General features: G+C 41.2%; 1 protein-coding gene across 18 annotated transcripts in view; it reads right to left on the bottom strand.

The window, feature by feature from the left end:
* The window catches only part of celf4 (CUGBP, Elav-like family member 4), a 1,146,342-nt gene that overhangs the window by 309,037 nt on the left and 820,106 nt on the right, over positions 1 to 17,199 (bottom strand). For 9 of the 18 annotated variants that reach the window (XM_060829380.1, XM_060829456.1, XM_060829519.1 and 6 more), the window contains one exon: positions 4,537 to 4,665. In XM_060829380.1, coding sequence (XP_060685363.1) covers positions 4,537 to 4,665 — 129 coding nt within the window. The remainder of the gene's footprint in view (positions 1 to 4,536; positions 4,666 to 17,199) is intronic. The other 9 variants (XM_060829482.1, XM_060829538.1, XM_060829464.1 and 6 more) reach the window with 1 other exon arrangement.

Here is a 17,199-nt window from a genome sequence, read left to right as displayed (position 1 = left end):
TAAGGCGTTGGGGACCGGGGAAGCGAAAATCATGGAGGAGGTGGAGGGCATGGGTGGTGTCCCGAACGTAGATGGGGAGTTCTTGGACAAAGGGGGACAGCACCGTGTCGAGGTACGCAGAGATGAGTTCTGTGGGGCAGGAGCAGGCTGAGACAATGGGTCGGCTGGGGCAGTCAGGTTTGTGGGTTTTGGGCAGGAGGTAGAAATGGGCGGTGCGGGGTTGTGGGACTATGAGGTTGGAGGTGGTGGATGGGAGATCTTCTGAGGTGATGAGGTTAGGGATGGTCTGGGAAATGATGGTTTGGTGATGAGAGGTGGGGTCATGGCCAAGGGGACAGTAGGGGGAGGTGTCAGCAAGCTGGCGTTTAGCCTCAGTGGTTGAAGTGGCCTTGTAAGCCACTCAAATGATGGGCAACAAATGCTAGCCTTGCCAATGACACCTAAAACTCATGAAAGAATAAATGATACACAATTAAGTATCATAATTACTGCAGCAAAGTTATTCATTGACATTAATTAGTGTTAACAATTATTTTTCTTCAGCTTTATTCTCTGCCTTTTTTAAGAACTTTTGGATAACCTCTTGTCATGAATCATTCTATCAAGTAATGGAGTGCTGTGTCCCAATTAGACAATCATTATGATGTTCTGAGGTAAATACTTCATTCCTCAGAACACTATGCTAATAGCATGCTAGCAATTTTATTAAGTCAGTTCAAAGACAATCTTGTTTCCTCTCTCATCTTCTCTTTTTGTACCTCTGCTTCTTTTCCATCTTCCCCCGTCTCTCCCCCTTTATCTTTCTTTTTCTGACGATCAGATGTGCAACATGACTTCAGTTTTGTGTTGCTGTGCCTTACTTGTTTTTTTTTTCAAACTAATAACTGATGGAGTTCCAAGGCAATAACACATTGCTAAGCGGCAGGTGATGTAAGGAATCATAAAATGTAACTTGATCAAGGATAAGTAGGAAGGTAGAATTGGGAACCACAGTCAGGCGGGTGAAAGTGAGGACTGCAGATGCTGGAGATCAGAGTCAAGATTAGAGTGGTGCTGGAAAAGCACAGCAGATCAGGCAGCATCCGAGGAGCAGGAAAATTGACTTTTTGGGTAAAAGCCCTTCATCAGGAAATCCCTTCCTGATCAAGGCCTTTTGCCCGAAACATTGATTTTCCTGCTCCTCTGATGCTGTCTGACTTGCTGTGCTTTTCCAGCACCACTTTAATCTTGACTGGGAACCACAGTCAGATCAGCCGAGATCTTATGGAATGCTGAATGGCTTAGAGCTGCTTCTATTTGTATGTACGTTTGTACATACACATATAATTGAACGTATAGATATTGCTGCTGGCTCTCAGTATTCTCATTCTTATCATCAACTAGATTACACAGCATTTTATTGACATTGTTTGGACAAATACAAGGTATTGCATTTTGGTAAAACAAGCAAAGGCAGGGCTTATAGAGCTAATGGGAGGGCAAAAGCATTTTAACACGCTTGACTTCATTGGTCCAAATGTCGAGTAGGGGAGATTATACATCAGTGAGGACATCAGTGAGGCCACTTTGGAGTACTGTGTATAGTTCTGGGCACTCTGCGAGAGGAAGCATATTATTAAATTGGAGAAGGTTCAGAAAAGTATGTAGCTGAGACTGGAGGGTTTGAGTTATAAGGATAAGCTGGTAAGCTTGAACTTTTTTCGCTGGAGGATAAGAGGTTGAGGGGTGACCTTATAGGTTTAAAAAATAATGAGGGCATTAATAAGGTGAATAGCAAAGGCCTTTTCCCTGAGGTGGGTGAGTTCAAAACTAGGGAGCATATTTTTAAGGTGAGAGGGGAAAGATTTAAAAAGGACCTAAGGGTCAACTTTTTCACACAGAGGATAGTTTGTATGTGGCAGGAACTGCCAAAAGAAGCCATAGATTCATGTACAGTCACATTTAAAAGACATTCAGACACCCTTAAGGTCGAAAGAAAGGTTTAGAGGGATATAGGCCACAAACAGACAAGTGGGAACAGTTTAGCTTTGGAAACGTGGCCGGTATGGGCAAGTTGGACCAACAAGTCTACTTCCATGTCATAGTGATTGTAGCAAGGTCAGCCAGGTGGACTCATAGAATGTGAGTTCCCTGATTGGGATTGTTAACCTGGTCCAACTGAGGACCCCTGGCTGACAGATTTAAACAGGAGTGTCAACGTTTCTGTTCACTCCGAGAGCTGGCTCTGAACAAGCCAGACCAGTGCCAACTACTATGCATGTGTAAATAAAGGGTGACTTGGTGATGGAATATTGGCCCTTATGGAGTTATTTCATGTTTGCAGAACGTATTTTCTTTAAAGTCAAATTTATGCAATTTACTACAGAGACAACTTTTTACAACATATCGCTGCCTCCACTCCCTCTTCCCAAAAGCTCATCTGATTCTGATTGAAACTTACAGAATACTGAGAGGCTTGGAAAGAGTGGATATGGAGAAGATATTTCTATTAGGATCCAAGGGCACAGCCTCACACTGAAGGGACAACCCTTTAATACTGAGATGATGGGGAATTTCTTCAGCCAGAGTGCAGTTAATCATTGAGTGTACTTAACACTGAGATAGATAGATTTTTAATTGGTCAGAGAATCAAGGATTATGGGAAAAGAACAAAGAACATTAAAGCACAGGAAAAGGCCCTTCAGCCCTCCAAGCCTGCGTCGATCCAGGTCCTCTATCTAAGCCTACTGCCTATTTTCTCAGGATCTGTATCCCTTTGCTCCCTACCCATTCATGTATCTGTTGAGATATATCTGAAATGATGCTATCGTTCTCGCCCCAATCACCTCTTCTGGCAACACATTCCAGACACCCACCATCCTCTGCATGGAGATCTTTCCACACATATCTCCCCTAAATTTATCCCCTCTTACTTTGAACTCGTGACCCCAAGTAATTGAGTCCCCACTCTGGGAAAAAAGTTCCTTGCTATTCACTCTGTCTATACCTCTCATGATTTCCCCCCTCAACCTCTTTCTTTCCAATGAAAATAATCCCAGTTTACTCAACCTCTCCTCACAGCTAGCACACTCCATACCAGGCAACTTTCTATGAACCTCCCCTGCACCCTTGCCAAAGCATCCACATCATTCTGGTAATGTGGCAATGAGAACTGTACGCAGTATTCCAAATGTGGCCAAACCAAAGTCTTACACAACTGTAACATGACCTGCCAACTCATATACTCAATACTCAATCCGATGAAGGAAAGCATGCCATATGCTTTCTTGACCACTCTACTGGCCTGTGTTGCCACCTTCAAGGTAAAATGGACCTGAACACCCAGATCTCTCTGTACATCAATTTCCCAAGGACCTTTCCATTTACTATATAAAAGGCAGATAACTGGGATTGAGAAAAATATTAGCCAGGATCAAATGGCAGAGCAGACTTGATGGGCTGAATGGCCTAATTCTGCTCCTATACTTTTTGTCTTATAGTCATATGGTCATCAATTTAATGGAGAGTTGCCATTAAATTAAAATTAATTTGAGCTTTAGTCCAGTTGCCTGCCAGATCCAAAATTATGAACACTTCAGTCAAGTTAGCCGTGCAAAGAAATTAAATCAATGAGAAAGGTCTATATTTTCTGTAAGGGGTTGGTCAAAATTGGATGAAATGAATTATGATCTATTTGAATGGTGGAATTGACTCAAATGACTGAATAGCCAACAGATGTTCTGACATTACTGTACTCATTGATACACTGCAGAGCCAGTCCTGATTTCTACTAAGTTGACAAAAACTGAGTTCAATTTCCCTCGGAGAACTGGGGAAAAAAACAATATCAGCAAAAGTTCCTGCTTGTGATTACTGTCCAGCTAGAAAGTATACACATGTGATATGGTGACAGTGTCCCTACCTCTGAGCCAGGTGGTTTAGGTTCAGGTACCACCTGCTCCAGAGATGTATAATGACATCTCTGAACAGGTTGATCAGTCAATATCTTACACATGAGCATGGGGAAACCCCCAATCCATGATGCCAGGCTATTGTTGAGAGGCATACGATTGCTCACTGTCAAGGCATGGAATGAAAGAACATCCATTGAACATGGAAGTGCTTCTGGACAAGAAAGGTTTGTCAACTTTGGGAGACACACAGGGGAAGACGAAATGAAGACAGTACATCCACGATCCATCAAATTGTTGAGAAGTACTCAACTGTGGCAAATACAATGATTCATTCGTGTCAGGTAAACATCTTCATACACTCTGTGGATTGATTATGGCCCCTTTGTTTTGATTTTAATCATTAACATTTCCCTGTTCTCAGATAACAATGCCCTTTTAAATATTTTTGCATTATGTAGCAACAATTCTTTCATGGTCAAAGGCAAGAGAATAACATATTGTTTAAGTACTAAAGAGAATGTATCAGTGTCATCAAGTAACCCATCGCCATTCTGAGGTCTAGTTTAAATCAAACCCTGTTGCTGTAAGAAAGCTGTTAGTTGCTAGAAGGCATGTTTTTTACACTGAAGCATTGCTGTCTTACCTTTGCTATTTCCATCAGGCCCTCGAAGGATTGTGCATTCCTCAATGTTACCGAAAGCTTCAAATAGTCTGCGTACGTCCTCCTCTGACTGTTGCTTGTTCAGCATGCCCACAAACAATTTTCTGTCTTCTGGAACAAAAGTTAAAGGTGCTTACCAAATCCTTGCTGGTTCACGCTATTACATTTAGTAATATCATTTAAAAATCCTGCATCTCAAATATATCTATCTGTCATTCTTTACCATTTTGTTTTGGGAAATATTCACTTTAAAACACAGATGGTGTGACCATTTCTGTTTAATCATATGAAATATACTTCCAAATTAGAGATTTCTCCATATAAATATGTCAGTTATAAAAAAAGGCATTCACAAACAAAATATTATTGTTGAATACATTATAATGCCTGTTTGATATATTTTAAGATAGTTTCATCAGAAGCATCTTTAGTATAAAGCATTTTTTTTTCTTGACTTGCCACCAAAACACACATTACTGTTTGGAATTTACGTTAGGTATGATTTCATTTAAATCCTTGTGTTTGTGTACCTCACATTTGCAAAGGAAAATGTATTCCACTCATTCAGTTTCTGCTAACTCAGTTAGTGTTTGGTTCACTTTTTCATTTTGTCTTAAGATGGCAGCAGTGTCCACACAAGCAGATAGACTTGTAAAGGCAGTAAAGGAGTAACAGATCCACACTTTACATTAACACAGTTTTTCCCCAACCTTTTGTTTTAAATCCAAGGAACAGTTATATTTTATTTACCACTGACTATTACTGTCAAATTTCTCCCTTTCTCAAGGACCTGAATACTGTCCCAAAGACACTCTCAGGCATCTTAATGTCACGTTAACTATTCAATGATCCTTGGCAATGGTTAATGTAAGGCAACCTGACTTTATTTTATATTTAGTCATTTGATGTGAGTGTTGCTACCTAGGCCTGCATCTGTTGACCCTTGTTACCTGTCCTTGAGAGTATAAGGGCCTCTATGAGGCCCATGTGCATGCGTTGTTATACTGTGACAGCTGTAAGTCAATGTTCTTTCTAAACTACTCTGCTACACAGCAGGATGTAAACATGTCCCCCCTTCAGTTATCATGTATGCATGATCATTAAACAAATTATAGGACTATACTGTACACTGTTGTGGATTGTCCCAAGTGCTGTTTCCTACTCCCAAATAGGTGTTAAGGCAAAATAAAGTCACTGTTCCATTATTCTTGTTCCACTTCAAGTCAGCTAACATTTATGGACTGAGGAATAAACTTGAGTCTTTCTGGTCAGTGCCATTCACGTACATGATAACAGATAACCTGAATGAATCACTGGGCAATTTCTTTTCCTGTTTTATGCTGGTCTGTTTCCATAATTGGATTGTCCTGGAACAAGTCATTGGCCTATTGACAGATGCTTAAGACGTATCACATTTAAGAGGTGGGGCTAACCATGAGATTCTCCTGCTCTTAGTCCTGGCCATTGGAGTAATAGAAAGACTTACAGGTTGATAATGAACTTGTTTAGCCAAGTTACATATGCATTTTCCATAACCATCAAGTCTTGGAGTTTCTGGCTCAAAGGCAGAAATGCTAGCATTATGCTGCAAGACCTCCTCTCATTAGGCATCTACTGCAGTTATGTTGGTCAAAGCAATTTTTAATGTCCTGTATCTCATTGCAATTTGAATCTTGTAACATTTAGAATTGATCAGCTACAGTTGTCAATGCATTGACTATGCAAATTGAAATTTTCACGTTTTCACTTTTCATAGATTTAGTTTTATTCCTTTTAATTCAACATATATTCATAACAGTACATTGTGATATTTGCAAGTTCGCTCTCTCTCCTTTATAGTAGAAGGCAAATTTCACAAGGTGAGATGAGACCAAAGAGTAAGCAATCAGCGAAGCTGATTTACACAATGATGCATTAGACAATCGGCAACATGGTGCTGATCTCTGCACCAGATGTTTGGACCTGTGCAACGACTGGATCTTTGAACAATATATCCTCAAAGTCAAGAATGTAACGCAGTTTGGCCAAATTAACTGCTGCAATTAAAATGTATTTTCAATTCTTTATCTATGCAAAAATAGGTAGAGCACACCCTGCACATAAAATTGCTATCTCACACCAAAAACTTCCTGCTCCAAAACTATTTATGTTACCTACCAATTTGAGTAAATCTACTTTTTAAAATGTAGATTCACAAGTGAACCCACAGTCACTTTATCAGATATACTCTTCTTCATCTGAATTCAACCACACAAATCCAGTTACTGCAGGGAAATTAGAATTGGACAGAATACTTAAAGAAAAGCACTGCATATACCCCTAACCACAGCTGGAGCTCTTTTAATGTGTATATGCCCTGCAGCTTATTTCAGTTAAATTACAGTAGTAAGGAACGGCAAGCAATCAACAAAATTTGCATTAATGGTAATGAAGTGTACATGAAACAGATGCAATTGAATAAAATAATGTAACAACACTGTAACAATTTTACAATAATGAATTAGCAGCTTCTGCACGAACATCGTTGAGCCTGATTTCTGCATCTCTGACAATGGTGCAAAGCCTAGCATTAATTATTAATCATTTTACAGATATAAAGTGCAAATTTCATGAGAAATTAGTTTTTACTGAGTTTTTATATATTTTGCCACGAGTAATGTACAATTAAAATATGTATTGTGACTATGACTCATGATATGCAAGCACAGTCAAGTATTTATATGTCCAAAGTCATTTGCTGTATTTTTGTCTGAAGACACTTAAATAAATTTGATAGAAAACTGCAAAGGCTTTCTTTCTCTTCCACCTTTCTTTCATTGTTTGCTTTTGTGCTTTTTCTTTCTGTGTTTAAGCTAACCTCAAAGAAGATTAAACAACGAGAGAAATAAAGATCAGCCTGTCTGAACCGGAGATCGATTATAAATCCCAATTTGGCATTCCGTCATTGTCATGAGTCATAAACTTTGGTGATGAAATCCTACCATGGTATGAAGATACACCACAGTTACTCTTCTATAGTAGAGGAAGGGCAATTAGGGATGAGCAATAAACACTGGCTTAGCCACTGAAAACCACACAAAAATAATAAAAGTTAGTCTTGTCACATTTAAAAACCATTGTCGATACAAACTATTGTAATACATTTGTTAATTCAGAAACACTTTTAAATCAAAAACAGAATTGTAAGTTTAACATAGAACATTACAACACACTATAGGCCCTTCGGCCCTCCTTTATGCACTGTACTGTATTTATTGCTTTCTTAAAATATCCATTTATTCACTTGTTCTTCCGCTCTAATCAGAATCAAAGGAATAGAAAAATCATTTTGTCATGAATCTTTCAATAGTAATAAACTCACTCAAATTTGTTGCTGGTTAGTACTCAAAATAGAGTTACTGCTTCAATGCTCCTCAAACTTTAGCTTATTCCCGTACTCTAGTGTGAAGCTGGAAAAATACAGCAGGTTGGACAACATCTAAGAAACAGATAAGTCAACATTTTGGGCCTAGACCCTTCGTCAGGACTCAGTTTTGGCCCGAAATGTTGACTTTGCAGCTCCCATGATGGTGTTCGACCTGCTATGTTTTTCCAGCTTCACATCTATTGAATCTAACTTCTAGCATCTGCAGTCCTTATGGTCTTCAGCTCTAGTATAATCCTTTTATTTCATTTTATAGTCTTTCTAAAGACCATTCTCAAAATAAGTGACTATTAATACACAAACCTTGGACAACATAGCACCACAGTTAGCGTTTTACATCAGTCTTCATGCTGGAAGACACGAGTAATATCACAACAATTCAAGAGAGTTGGGGGGCATGAATATGGTGGCCATCACCAAGGAGAAGGTCCAAGAAAAGCTGAAAGGTCTAAAAGTGGATGAATCACCTGAACCAGGTGGACAATACCTTAGACTTCTGAAGGAGATAGCTGAGGAGGTAGTGAAGGCTTTAGTTGTGATCTTTCAAGTATCATTGGAATCAGGAGGGTCCCAGAAGATTGGAATGAGCTGCCAGAGGATGAGGTGGAGGCTGGATAATTACCAACACTTAAAAGGCATCTAGATAGGTATATGAATAGGAAGGGTCTAGTGGGATATGGGACATGTGCTGGCAAAAGGGACTATATTAATTTAGGATATCTGGTAGGCATGGATGAGTTGGACTGAAGGGTCTGTTTCTGTTCTGCACATCTCTGTGACTTTGTGACTCTAAAATCGCTTATGTAACCTTAAGAAGGGAGTATGGCAAAAGTTATGGGAAATTATAGGCCTATTAGCCTGACCTCAGTCATTGGTATGATTTAGAGTCCATTGCAAAGGATGAGATTTCTGATGAGTTGGAAGTGCATGATAAAATTGGGCAAAGTCAGCATGGTTTCATCAAAGAGAGGTCATGTCTGGCAAATTTGCTAGAATTCTTTGAGGTGGAAACAAGCAGGTTAGGTCAAGGAGAGCCAATAGATGTTATCTATCTGGACTTCCAGAAGGCCTTTGATAAGGTGCCAGACAGCAGGCTGCGGAATAAGACAGGGGATAATGGTGTTATAGGCAAGGAACCAGCATGGATAGAAGCCTGGCTGTCTGGCAGAAGGCTGAGAGTGGGGATAAAAGGATCCTCTTCAGGATCAAAATCAGTGACTAGTGGTGTTTTGCAAGGCTCAATATTGGGAACACAATTGTTCACTTCATTCATTAATGATCTCGATGAAGGGACTGACAGTATTCTGGCTAAGTTTGCAAATGAGAAAAAGATAGATGGAAGGGCAAGTAGTATTGAGGAGGCAGGAAGGCTGCAGAAGGATTTAGGCAGGTTAGGAGAGTGGGTAAAGAAGTGGCAGATCAAATACAATGTGAAAAAGTGTGAGGTCATGCACTGTGGCAGGAAGAATAGAGGCATGAACTATTTTCTTAATGGGGAGAAAATTCAGAAATCTGAAGTACAAAGGGACATGGGAGTCCTACTCCAGGTTTCTCTTAAGGTAAACTTGCAGGTTGAGTAGGTCGTTAGGAAGGCAAATATAATGTTGTCATTCATCTCGAGACAACTAGAATATAAAAGCAGGGATGTACTTCTGAGGTTTTAGAAAGCTCTGGTCAGACCACATTTAGAGTGTTGTGAGCAATTTTGGGCCCCATGCCTCAGGAAGGATATTTGGCCCTGGAGCAGGTCCAAAGGAAGATCATGAGAATGATCCCAGAAACGAAAGGCTCAACATAAGAGGAATAAATGAGGACTCTAGTACTATACCCAACAGAGTTTAGAAGGGTGAAGGGGGGTTCTGATTGAAACTGAACGGCCTGGACAGAGTGGAAGTTGGGAAGATGTTTTCATTGGCAGGATTTGGAGATACCAGTGTTGGACTGGGGTGTACAAAGTTAAAAATCACACAACACCAGGTTATAGTCTAACATGTTTAATTGGAAGCACACTAGCTTTCGGAGCAATGCTATCATCTGATGAAGGAGCGTCGCTCCGAAAGCTAGTGTGCTTCCAATTAAATCCATTGGTAGGAGAATGGAGGACCTGAGGGCACAGCCTTAGGGTAAAGAGAAGACCCTTTAGAACAGAGATAAGGCTAAACTTCTTTAGTCAGAGAGTAGTGAATCTGTGGAATTCATTGCCACTGAAGGCTATGGAGGCTAGGTCATTTAGTATATTGAATATAGAGTTAGATAAGTGACCGATTGCCAAGAGATTGGTAATGGTTATGGGGAGAAAGTGGGAAAATGGGATTGAAAAACTGATCTGTCATGATCGAATGGCAGAGCAGACTTGATGAGCCGACTGGCATAATTTTGCTCATTTACCTTATGGTCTTATACGAGGACATAGTATTAACAATAATTTCAGTTGGATTCTCCTTACTCAGTTTCCTTCCTCAGTGCTTCAAGTATGTTCCATTGGCATCAATAGTTCACTGGATGAATAGCCATTCGTCATGTGAATTTAAACAATCAGCACCATCAGACTATTTTCTAGTGAGGGGCATTTCTGTCAAGCTGGATCAGGTCTTTGTTTGTGCATTCTCAGCTGGCCATTGGAAAAGTGACTGACTGGGAAGAAAGAAACATCTTTCTTTTCCAGTCAGATAGTTAATTAACACATTTTCTTATATTCTGAAACAAAAACAGAAATTGCTGGAGAAACTCAGCAGGTTTGGCAGCATCTAATGAGAGAAAGCAGAGCCAACATTTTGGATCCAGTGACCCTTTTCTTTCTTGTATTCTGTTTCCCCACAGCTAACAGCAAGGTCACATTGTATGAATGTAAATTAAAGGTATACCAATAACCCAAAAGATTTTTCTCTTCATGACTTGTCCAGTTTTTACCCAGCTGGTTGTACAGGAAGTTTTTTTTTCCCTTAAGGATTGGCAAACTGACTGTGTGGAGTTTGCACATTCTCCCCGTGTCTGCGTGGGTTTCCTCCAGGTGCTCTGGTTTCCTCCCACAGTCCAAAAATGTGCAGGTTAAGTGAATTGGCCATGCTAAATTGCCCGTAGTGTTAGGTGTGGGGTAAAATGTAGGGGAATGGGTCTGGGTGGGTTGTGCTTTGGCTGGTCGGTGTGGACTTGTTGGGCCGAAGGGCCTGTTTCCACACTGTAAGTAATCTAAAAAAACAATGACACCTGGAATTGCACTGAAACTGGAATAAGTATTCACACATTAATTTCATCATTTCTCGCAGGTTTGGGTACAAAACTTTGCCATGACAGATTTCTTTTGATCTTCTGTCTCTGTGAATGAGTCCTGGGTTTATGTTTTAAATATCAAGTGATAATGTAACAACACTATTGGTTTTGGTATGATCAGACTAAGTTCATATTTGAGTAATCCCTTAGACTGACTTTCCCTGACTTTTTAAAATTTCTCTTTGCTTGTATTGTGCAAGTTAATGGTTCTAAAAGAGTTAACATTAGAGTTATGTTAGATCCACACAACCTGATAATGTTCCATTATCTTTGGGTGGAGAAATTTAGAGTCAAAAGGCGTGGTGCTGGAAAAGCACAGTCAGTCAGGCAGCATCTGAGGAGCAGGAAAGCTGAGAAAGTTAGTTTTGCTCAAGGTCCTGATGGATATAAATTTGATATTATCCTGATGATAGGAATTTTGCTTAAATAGATAATACTATAATACAATAAGGAATGCCTAGTCATGAAAACAAAAGGGCCTCTTCCTGTTCAGATTCTCTGGTGGTTTATCCTGTACCACTAATAATTAGATAGGCCAATTGACTCAATGTGGAGAGAAGGATTGGTGTCCAACTCCCCGCTGATAGTGGATGGTATCCAAAGGCCAGTACAATATCCTATTATGAAGCTAAAAGGCACCTAGCTGTTAATGTGCAGCTTGCCTTAATTTGCCCTTCCATTTTTTTTTTCTGGATTCCCTTGGAACAGTAAAGAAAAATGTTGGGACTTATTACACACAGTCAGACCCTTGACCTGCCTTGTGGAAAAGCCCATTGGATTGTGCATTGGCGTTGCACAATCTTAATTTTTGATCCTGCCAGTGACATGATCTATCTCAAGAAACTAAAGAGCAGCTGCAAATATTTACAGCTATTTCAACAGAAAGTAAGAAAATACATCTACAATTTCAATAGAAGTATAAAGAGCAATTCAAAGGAAGTTTCTTTGTTTCTTTTACTTTCAGCAGTTAGCATTTTGGTCAATATTGATTATACTCATCACACGCCGAATGGATCATAGTGTCGGATTGTCAGGGTGCATATTTCAATGGCTGATAGGTATGTACCAGTTTCTCTTTCGCAGATTAGGTCTTAATTTGCCTCATCTACCTGCTGGGGTTAAAGTGACTTCATAATAACAAAAGGCATGGTGATTAGAACTTCATGAAACAGACGTACAATTACTAGCGGAAAGCAGGTACAAGAAAGACAAAGCACATTTTCAAGCTCCTTCTGTTCCTCCTTCGCAGCAACATTTCTTCATGCATTTAGCCACTGTCAGCAAAAGATAATGAGCAACCACCGTGAACATTCCAATGGACACCACAGCTCCAAGCAGTAGGACATGCAGACCTGGAATTATGCTGCTGAGCTGGGTGAGAATCCTTCGACTAATGATTAGCCTCCAAAGGTCAGTCTCTGTTCAAAACAAAATGCTACAGGAGATCGACAAGCAAGTAGGGACCTTGACAGTGCTTCCCCTTACATCACTCAAAGCCCTCCAAGGACAGCTGATTTATTTGAAAAAGGGCAGCTTCTTATTTCAATAATAGATGAGATTTCAAGCGGCTTGGAGTTAGCTATTTACATTAGCAGAAAATTAACAGGATAGTTAACATGCCATTACTTACAGTTTTGGCAGGGAATTGTAAGACCGCAATTTATGAGAAAATAACCTACAAAAACTTAATAGACATTAATAAGAGGCATTATACACCCTGAAAGCCTTTGCACAAAACACTCGTGATGCAATACTGAGGCATCCAGAGAAAGAAGAGCCTTTTTTTGGGGTAAATAAACTGATTTCAGCAAAGTCCTTCTTTGCTCTCAGTTGGTAACAACAGGGTAGTGTATCAATGGCTAGTCGAAGGAACAGGAGGCAGACTTTGCATCCCTGATCATTGACTTGTGATTACAGCTTTAGGCAACCACTGGGCTTGGCTCAACCGTGATATCATCCACCATATAATAGATGACCATTTGGACAAGGGACTGCAGAATTATCAACATTCTAGAACTGTGAGGCAACAGCTCATGGAGAGGGGCATATTACTGGAGGAAGAATTGAGGAGGAGGAGTTGGGGCTGTTCAAAAGCTATTTTATGTTTCTCTTGGCATGGTTATCATTTTGGATACATTGACTGGTCCACTGATTGTTGGTACTGATTGGTAGAGAACACTCCTGTATTTAATTTTTGAGAGTTGGGTCTCTGTGGTTGATGAAACATAGAAACATCAAAAACAAGAGCAGGAGTAAACCATTCAGCTCTTTGAGTCAAATATAATCATGCTTGATCATCTAACTCAGAACCCTGTTTCTGCTTTCGCCCTTTAGCCTTTGATTTCTTTAGCCCTAAAAATGGCATCTAACTCCTTCCTGGAAACATGCAAAGTTTTGGGCACAACCACTTTCTGTTGCAGGGAATTCCACAGGCTCTCTACTGTCTGGGTGAAGAAATTTCTCCTCATCTAAATGCAAAATTGTATATATCTTTCAATTTGACCCCTGGTTCTGGAGTCTCCAGTAAGAGGGATCATCCCCCTGTGTTTAGCCTGTCCAGTCCTATTAGAATTTTATAGACTTCTATGAAATGTTCCCACTTCGGAGCAGTGAGAGACGGAAACCGGGAGCCGGGAGGAGGTGACGTTGGTGTGAGGTGATTGTTGGGAAGGCTGGTAAGTATATTTAAACTTCTTACCTTCAGACCAATGAGGGAGGAGCAAGCAAAGGACTTCTGGGAAGGGTACGTAGAACAGTTTAAATTTGTGTGGTTGCGTTACCCGAGACACTACTCGGGTAGTGTCTCCCATCCATCCTCCTCCTCTAAACTAAAAAAAAGTTGTGGGAGTCAGATTGACAAGGTAAGGTAACTAGTTTATTTCTTAATCCTTTTTTTTAGGAGTCACATTGGGAGTTAGAATAGTGGGAATGGAGTTTAGGGCAGTGGAATGTTCCTCCTGCAGAATGTGTGAAGTAAGGGTCACCACGAGTGTTCCTGCTGACTACAGCTGTGGGAAGTGCACCCAACACCAGCTCCTCGAAAACCACAATAGGGAACTGGAGCTGGAGTTAGATGAACTTCGGATCATTCGGGAGGCAGAGGGGGTCATTGACAGGACTTACACAGAGCTAGTCACTCCCCAGATTAAAGAAAAAGACAGATGGGTGACAGTTAGGGGACAGCAAGGGAACCGGCAGAGATCCCCTGTGGCCATTCCCCTCAACAATAAGGATACCATTTTGGATACTGTTGGGGGGGATGACTTACCGGGGGAAAGCAGTGGGGCACCTGCTGCTCAGGAGGGAAGGGGGAAGAGGAGCAGAGCAGTAGTCATTGGGGACTCGATAGTTAGGGGGACAGATAGGAGGTTCTGTGGGGACGAGAGCGACTCACAGTTGGTGTGTTGCCTCCTGGGTGCCAGGGTCCGTGATGTCTCCGATCGTGTTTTTGGGATCTGGAGGGGGGAGGAGGAGCAGCCCCAAGTCGTGGTCCACATTGGCACCAACGGCATAGGTCAGAAGACAGATGGGGACTTGAGGCAGAAATTCAGGCGGCTAGGATGGAAGCTTAGAGCTAGGACAAACAGAGTTGTTTTCTCTGATTTGCTGCCCGTGCCACGTGCTAGTGAGGTGAGGAATAGGGAGAGAAAGGAGTTGAACACGTGGCTACAGGGATGGTGCAGGAGGGAGGGTTTTGGGATTTTGGATAATTGGAGCTCTTTCTGGGGTAGGTGGGACCTCTATAAGCAGGATGGTCTTCATCTAAACCAGAGGGGTACCAATATCCTGGTGGGAAATTTGCTAAAGCTATTAAGGTGGATTAAACTAATACAGCAGGGGGATGGGAACCAAAATTGTAGGACAGGTACAGAAGAGGATGAGAGTAGGGAGTTCCAAAATCAAGTATCTGACACTGGCAAGTGAGAACCTGGTTTGAAGTGTGTGCACTTCAATGCGAGGAGCATCTGAAATAAAGTGGGTGAACTGGCAGCGTGGGTTGGTACCTGGGACTTCGATGTTGTGGCCATTACAGAGACATGGATAGAGCAGGGACAGGAATGGCTGTTGCAGGTTCCGGGATTCAGATGTTTCAGTAAGAACAGAGAAGATGGTAAAAGAGGGGGAGGTGTGGCATTGTTGATCAGGGACAATATTACAGTTGTAGAAAGAACTCATTAACTGAGGTTAGAAACAGGAAAGGAGAAGTCACCATGCTGGGAGTTTTCTATAGGCCTCCGAATAGTCCCAGAGATGTAGAGGAAAGGACAGCAAAGATGATTCTCGATAGGAGTGAAAGAGGCAGGGTAGTTGTCATGGGGGACTTCAACTATCCAAATATTGACTGGGATCACTACAGTATGAACACTATCGATGGGTCAGTTTTTGTCCAGTGTGTGCAGGAGGGCTTCCTGACAGGCCTACAAGGGGCGAAGCCACTTTAGATTCAGTACTGGGTAATGAGCCTGGCCAGGTGTTAGATTTGGAAGTAGGTGAGCACTTTGGAGACAGCGATCACAACTCTGCCAAGTTTACTTTAGTGATGGAAAGGGATAGGTGCACTCCACTGAGCAAGAGTTACAGCTGGGGGAAGGGTAATTACAATGCAATTAGGAAAGATTTAGGAAGTGTAGAATGGAAAGGAAACTGCAGGGGATGAGCACATTAAAAATGTGGAGCTTATTCAAGGAAAAGCTCCTGTGTGTCCTAGATAAGTATGTACCTGTCAGGCAGGGAGGAAGATATAGAACGAGTGAGCCGTGGTTTACTAAGGAAGTGGAATCCCTGGTCAAGAAGAAGAAGGCTTATGTTAGGACAAAATATGAAAACTCAGTTATGGCGCTTGAGGGTTACAAGGAAGTCAGGAAAGACCTAAAAGGAGAGCTCAGAAGAGCCAGGAGAAGACATGAGAAATTGTTGGTGGATAGGATCAGGGTAAACCCTAAGGCTTTCCATAGGTATGTCAGGAATAAAAGAATGATGAGAGTTAAATTAGGATTGAAAATGTGTTGCTGGTTAAAGCACAGCAGGCTAGGCAGCATCCAAGGAATAGGAAATTCGACGTTTCGGGCATAAGCCCTTCATCAGGCTTATGCCCGAAATGTCGAATTTCCTATTCCTTGGATGCTGCCTAGCCTGCTGTGCTTTAACCAGCAACACATTTTCAACTGTGATCTCCAGCATCTGCAGACCTCATTTTTTACCCGAGAGTTAAATTAGGGCCAATCAAGGATAATAGTGGGAAGTTGTGCGTGGAGTCAGAGGAGATAGGGGAAGCACTAAATAAATATTTTTCGACAGTGTTCACAATAGAAAATGAAAATGTTGGCAAGGAAGATACAGAGATACTTGCATCTAGACTGGAAGAGATTGAGGTTCACAAGGAAGAAGTATTAGAAATACTGCAGAGTGTGAAATTAGACAAGTCCCCTGGGCCAGATGGGATCTATCCTAGGATCCTCTGGGAAGCAAGGGAAGAGATTGCTGAGCCTTTGGCATTGATCTTCAAATCATTATTGTCTACAGGAATTGTGTCTGAGGACTGGAGGATAGTAAATGTGGTTCTCTTGTTCAAAAAGGGTAGTAGAGACAACCCTGGTAATTACAGACCAGTGAGTCTCACTTCAGTTGTTGGTAAAGTGTTGGAAAAGGTTAGAAGAGATAGGATTTATAACCATCTAGAAAAGAATAATCTGATCAGTGACAGTCAGCACGGGTTTGTGACGGGTTGGTCGTGCCTAACGAATCTTATTGAGTTTTTGACAAAGTGACCAAACAGGTAGATGAGAGTAAACCAGTTGATGTGGTGAATATGGATTTCAGCAAGGCGTTCAATAAGATTCCCCACAGTAGGCTATTATACAAAATGCGGAGGAATGGGATTGTGGGAGACATAGCAGTTTGGATCGGTAATTGGCTTGCTGAAAGAAAACAGAGGGTTGTAGTTGATGGAA

The sequence above is a fragment of the Hemiscyllium ocellatum genome, chromosome 1 (genome assembly GCF_020745735.1).
Source record: "Hemiscyllium ocellatum isolate sHemOce1 chromosome 1, sHemOce1.pat.X.cur, whole genome shotgun sequence".
NCBI lineage: Eukaryota > Metazoa > Chordata > Chondrichthyes > Orectolobiformes > Hemiscylliidae > Hemiscyllium > Hemiscyllium ocellatum.
Note: the sequence above shows the minus strand (reverse complement) of the source record. Positions and strands in the feature narration are given on the sequence as shown.